Source organism: Piliocolobus tephrosceles, chromosome 15, assembly GCF_002776525.5.
Source record: "Piliocolobus tephrosceles isolate RC106 chromosome 15, ASM277652v3, whole genome shotgun sequence".
In the NCBI taxonomy this organism is placed as follows: Eukaryota; Metazoa; Chordata; class Mammalia; order Primates; family Cercopithecidae; genus Piliocolobus; species Piliocolobus tephrosceles.
This window is the reverse complement of record NC_045448.1, coordinates 55888558-55894865: the sequence shown is the minus strand read 5'-3', so window position 1 is coordinate 55894865 and position 6308 is coordinate 55888558. Positions and strand designations below refer to the sequence as shown.

The following is a 6308-nucleotide window of genomic DNA, read 5'->3' as shown; positions in this document are numbered from 1 at the left end:
CCCCCTCTCTCCATGCTGCTTTGGATTGTTTTTACCGTAATGTCTTCAAGTTCACTAATCGTTTGCTGTATAGTTTCTAATCCGTTGTTAAGGTCGTGTGGTGAATTTTTCATTTCAAATAGTTGTATTTTGCAGCTTTAGAAGTCCCATTTGAGTTTTTCAAAACATGATTTACGTTTCTTCCTGCTTAACATTCATGTCTTTCTTTAAATCCTTTTGTAGGTTTATAATAACTTTTAAAGTCCTTGTCTGTTATTTCTGTGATCTTTTTCATTTCTGGGTCTGTTTCTGTTGACTGTTTCCATTTTCTTTCCTGGTTATGGATCACATTTTCCTGATATTTTGTGTCTATTCATTTTTTTTAATTTTATGCTGGATATTGTAATGATTATATTTTGGAGTGTCTGGACCTTGTCCTTTTAGAGTGACGAACTTTGTTTTGGCAGGTTGTCAAGTTACTTGCAATCAGCATGATCCTTTCAAGACTTGTTTTGTTGGGGGTGGGGTTCTTGAATAGCTTTTACTCATCTGCTGATTTAGTCCTCCTTCTAAGACATGACTCTCGTGCGGTCTCTGCTGTATGTTCTAGACGTTCATTAAGTCTACTCAACTCTGCTTGTCAGAACTCAAATTTCTCTCTTTACATTGTGAGCTCTGAGAATTGTTTAGCTTACAGTTTTCTTGTATTTGATCTCTGCCTAGCCTTGTTGAGTTTTAGGTTATACATGCACAATTTAGTATTTAGCCAAAATTTTGTTGGTTTTTTGGTTTGTTTTGTTTTTGAGACAGGCTCCCACCATGTTGCCCAGGCTGGTCTTGAATTCCTGGCCGCAGGCATTCTTCCCACCTTAGCTTCCCAAAGTGTTGGGATTACAGGCATGAGCCACTACATCCATACTTGTGTGAAGCCACAGCCAAAATCTTAAAGGCAGATTTTTGGAGCTCTTTGTTAGTGTAGCTCCCTTTTCTTTGGTATTCTTTTCTGAATGTGTCAGTCAGTTCAGCATCCATGAACTCCAGCTTTGGCTCCTCAAGTTCAACAAGACTTGGGCTACCCATTTTCCCATACCTCATTCTGGAAGGCACCTCTCTGCCTTACTAGAGAGAACCTTATCTTGCATTACCTGCTGTCCAAAGTCTGAAAACAGTTTTTTCGTGCTTTGTCCAGTTTTCTAGTTTTTTATGGCAAGAAGGCATCTTCCTCCTTTCTGTAATAGCTACCCCTTCCTATTTTATTAATAGCTTAGTTTGATTGCATTATTTTCTCAACTAGTCCCTTGAGTAATCTCAGCATAAGTGGTTGAATTGATCCAAGGTTGGGGATTAAGAATGCGGTCAAAGGATGAAAGAATCAAGATGTTGGGAGTGGTGGCAAGCAAACAGTGGTTTTGAAGCAGTGGTTCTCTGAGTGTGGATGGAGGATCCTTTTGGGGATCCATAGGGTCTTCCCACTTCTAACTACATGAGAGAGTGAAATGTCTTCATATGCTTGAACCAAAATAATAAACAATGGATTCAATGCAGAAGCAAAGATAAGAATCTGTTTTTTAAAAGTTAAACCACACATTAAAGAGATGCACAAAATAGTAAAACAATACCACTCAGTTTTCTAAGTTCTTTTTGTTTAATTTTTGTTAGCATATAATGGGTTTAGTATTTTGTTAAAGTGAGTTAATGCATATATAACTTTGAAATGTCCTGTCTTTATTTCTATGTTTTTTTTTTTTCTTTTTTTTTTTTTTTTTTTTTTTTTGAGACGGAGTCTCACTCTGTCGCCCAGGCTGGAGTACAGTGGCCGGATCTCAGCTCACTGCAAGCTCCGCCTCCCGGGTTTACGCCATTCTCCTGCCTCAGCCTCCCGAGTAGCTGGAGCTACAGGCGCCCGCCACCTCGCCCAGCTAGTTTTTTTTTTTGTATTTTTTAGTAGAGACGGGGTTTCACCGTGTTAGCCAGGATGGTCTCGATCTCCTGACCTCGTGATCCACCCGTCTCGGCCTCCCAAAGTGCTGGGATTACAGGCTTGAGCCACCGCGCCCGGCCTGTTTTTTTTTTTTCAGTCTTGCTCTGTAGCCCAGGTTGGAGTGCAGTGGTGTGATCCTGGCTCAAGCGATTCTCCTCCCTCCTGGGTTCAAGCGATTCTCCTCCCTCAGCCTCCCAAGTAGCTGGGACTACAGTTGCACGCCACCACACCTGGCTAATTTTGTATTTTTAATAGAGATGGAGTTTCACCATGTTGGCCATGCTGGTCCTGAACTCCTGACATCTGGTGATCCACCAGTCTGGGGCTGCCAAAGTGCTGGGATTACAGGTATGAGCCACCATGCCCTAACTCAGTCTTTATTTCTTTTTTTTTTTTTTTTTTGAGACGGAGTCTTGCTGTGTCTCCTGGGCTGGAGTGCAGTGGCCGGATCTCAGCTCACTGCAAGCTCCGCCTCCCGGGTTCACGCCATTCTCCTGCCTCAGCCTCCGGAGTAGCTGGGACTACAGGCGCCCGCCACCTCGCCCGGCTAGTTTTTTGTATTTTTAGTAGAGACGGGGTTTCACCGTGTTAGCCAGGATGGTCTCGATCTCCTGACCTCGTGATCCGCCCGTCTCGGCCTCCCAAAGTGCTGGGATTACAGGCTTGAGCCACCGCGCCCGGCCTCAGTCTTTATTTCTAACACACTAAGTATTAATTAAAGATAGCCTGCAACATCAAAAATTGTTTGGAGTCATCAATTAAGATTACAAAGGGGTCTTCAGACCTAAAGGTTTGAGAATTATGGAAAGAAAGCACCATGGAGTCTAACCTGTTTAGGGAAGGAACTAAAGGCATTAGGAATGCAATGGACTGTGTAAAAAGGGAACAGATTAAAGAATGAGGCGTTTCTATTCAGTTTCTATTTCCTGTTGGATGGGTGTCAATTTGTTGACTTTTCTGCATCCTTGTGTGGAGGTGCCACAATATCCCATTCTAAACCATGGATGGCTTGACTATTTTTCTTCTGCAGTTTCTGCTGCCTCAGGATTATTGAGTCCTTTGCTTTCATTGACTCTACAGTTTTACCCAAGAAAAAGTACTAACTAACCTGTGTCATCCACTTTATCCTTGAATTTCTCTGGGACATTGCCTGTTCAAATATAATCCCTATTACCCAGTGACGAGAAATAACATTTATTGGTTATTAGCCCATATTTTAAATGGATTTATTTTGTGTGATAGAACTATATATTCAAAGGAAATAGTTACTCATCCCAGGAATGTGGAGTGGCAACATGACAATGAAAGGCAACATTTGACTTAGGTTTGAAATTAATTTTGTTCTTGCTTTGGGAAATCAGTTGCATTTATATTAATTAGAAGCACGGAATACATGTCAAAGTAATAATCTGCCCTTTTGGACCATCTCTGTTAATGCAGATGAGCACACAATTTATTTAAGTAAAAAAGTACTATATGATTAGTTTTAATTATATATAGGTTGATAGTAGTATTTTATGTAATTTTAAAGTATTTTTGTATTTCTTACAGTAATCCTAAATTGGAGAGTCAGAGAGTAAATAAAAAAGTAAATAATGATGCCTCACTTAGAATGCACAATCTATCCATTTTGGTGAGACAGATAAAATGTTATTACCAGGTAAGTGCCCTTTTTAAAAATCGGGGTTTTAATAACTACTTACATTTTTGTATTATTTAGCATCAGTCATCTAACAAATATTTAAATGCTTATTATATGCCAGGTTCTGATCTATTTGCTAGAGTTAGAGTAGTAAATAAAATAGTTTATTTCTTATGAATGTTAAAGGCTTAAGCAAGCACTTAATAATTTTCTAATGTTACAAATGACTACTGTATTTTATGTTTTAAAAATCAGGTCCCAGTTTCCTGAGAACTTGCATAGTGTAACATTTTGTTGTTCGACTTCTTGAATTATGCCTTTGAAAAGTGTACTTCCATTAAAAAAAAAAAAAAACTGAATTGGATGCATATTTTAGTTTTTAAATATGAACATTGTTGAGGCTTTCAGTATGCCTCTCAGAATTGTTATATCTGCGTTGCATAAATTTTGGTTTGGCATATTTTGAAAGATTATTTCTATGCATTTTCTAATTTCTGCTATGATTTATTTCACTTATGAGTTACTTATAAGTATGCTTTTAAATTTTTGAACATGGTATTTTTCAAGTATCCTTTTTGGTTTTGATTTTTGGTCAAAGAATGTGGTTTGTATAATACTGATTCTTTGGTATTTGTTAAGAATTACTTATTTTGGCCTAGTATGTTGTTGTCAGTTTTCTTTAAAGTTCTTTGTGTGCTTGAAAAAGTATGTATTCTCCTATTGTTTGGACGCAGAGTGAGAGCAACCTTGTTTGTTAACTGTATTGTTCAAATCTTTTACAGCCTTATTGATTTGTCTTTTGAGCAATCAGTTATTGAGAAAGAGGAGTTGAAATATCCCATATGATGAATTTATCAAATTTTCTTTTATAGGCTTTGAAGCTGTTACTAGTTGCAAATAAATTTAAAATTGTTAAATCTGCCTGAAGAATTTGGTTATTTATCAGTAATTGTTCCTTTTCCTATTTTTTTCTTTTTTTTTGAGATGGAGCTTCACTTTGTTGCCTAGGCTGGAGTGCAGTGGCGCGATCTCATCTCACTGCAACCTCTGCCTCCTGGGTTCAAGCGATTCTCCTGCCTCAGACTCCTAAGTAGCTGGGACTACAGGTGCGTGCCACCGTGTCCAGTTAATTTTTATGTTTTCAGTAGAGACAGGGTTTCACCATGTTGGCTAGGCTGGTCTCAAACTCCTGACCTCAAGTGATCTGCAACCCTCAGCTTCCCAAAGTGCTGGGATTACAGGCTTGAGCCCCCATGCCCAGCCTATCAATAATTGTTTCTACATGTTTTTCCTTTCTACTGGTTTAAAATTTTTTCACTCTTCCTGTTTTTTCAGAGGTGACTTTCGAAATTATACATTTTATACCTAAACACAGGAAAGGCCAAAATTGATGAGTATCATTATACTTTTATGGAATAGTGCTATGACTTTAGAATGTTTTAATTCTAGTCATTCTCTTTTGTGACTTTTAAACTCTTCTTGTCTTGTATTTTAGGGTTTTTTTCTTTACCCTACAAATTAATTATTGAGAAGTTCAGTTAAATAAATAAAACCAAAAATTTTTTTTTTTTTTTTTGATGGAATCTCGATCTGTCGCCCTGGCTGGAGTGCAATGGCATGCTCTCAGCTCACTGCAACTTCCGCCTCCTGGGCTCCAGCAATTCTCCTGCCTCAATCACCTGAGTAGCTGGGATTACAGGTGCCCACTACCACACTTGACTAATTTTTTTGTATCTTTAGTAGAGACTGGGTTTCGCCGTGTTGGCCAGGCTGGTCTCGAACTACTGACCTCGTGTGATCTGCTTGTCTCAGCCTCCCAAAGTGCTAGGATTATAGGCATGAGCCATGTGCCCAGCCCTTTTTCTTTGGCTCAAGCTGCATGTTTTTCTTTGAGAATATTTGTCTGAAAATGCCTTTATTTCACTCTTGTTTTTGGAAGATAGTTTCTTTGTTTTAATTTTTAAATAGAGACAGAAGGCTGGGCGCAGTGGCTCACACCTGTAATCCCAGCACTTTGGGAGGCCGAGGTGGGCAGATCACTTGAGGTCAGGAGTTCTAGACTAGCCTGTCCAACATGGCGAAACCCTGTCTCTACTAAAAATACAAAAATTAGCCAGCCTTGGTGGTGGGTACCTGTAATCTCAGCTACTCAGGAGGCTGAGGCATGAGAATCACTTGAACCCAGGAAGCGGGGGTTGCAGTGAGCCAAGATCACGCTGTTGCACTCCAGCCTTGGCAACAAGAGCAAAACTCCATCTACAAAAAATAAAATAAAATAGAATAAAATAGAATAGAATAGAATAAAATAGAATAAAATAGAAAATAAAATATAAAATAAAATAAAATAAAATATAAAATAAAATAAAATATAAAATAAAATAAAAATGACAGAGTCTCACTATGTTGCCCAGGCTGGTCTTGAACCCCTGGGCTCAAGCAGTCCTGTCTCCTCAACCTCTCAAAGTGTTGGGATTACAGGCATGAGTGATTGCACTAGGATGAAATAGTTTTAAGTATGCAGTTTTAGGTTGACAATTATTTTTCTCTCAGTACTTTGCAGACTTAATTCTTCTGTCTCTGGATTTTTTTTTTTTTTTTTTTTTAGGACAGGGTTTTTTTTTTTTTTCCCCGGGTAGAGTGCAATGGCACGCTCCCCCCCCCTCGTCAACCTCTGCCCCCTGGGGTCACGTGATTCTCCCTTGCCCC

At 38.9% G+C, this 6308-nt stretch overlaps 1 protein-coding gene across 10 annotated transcripts in view; it reads left to right on the top strand.

Annotated features, from left to right (window-relative positions):
- The window catches only part of CCDC88A (coiled-coil domain containing 88A), a 133276-nt gene that overhangs the window by 26692 nt on the left and 100276 nt on the right, over positions 1–6308 (top strand). For all 10 annotated transcript variants that reach the window (XM_023228278.2, XM_023228276.2, XM_023228280.2 and 7 more), the window contains exon 3: positions 3512–3620. In XM_023228278.2, the coding sequence (XP_023084046.1) occupies positions 3512–3620 (109 nt within the window). The remainder of the gene's footprint in view (positions 1–3511; positions 3621–6308) is intronic.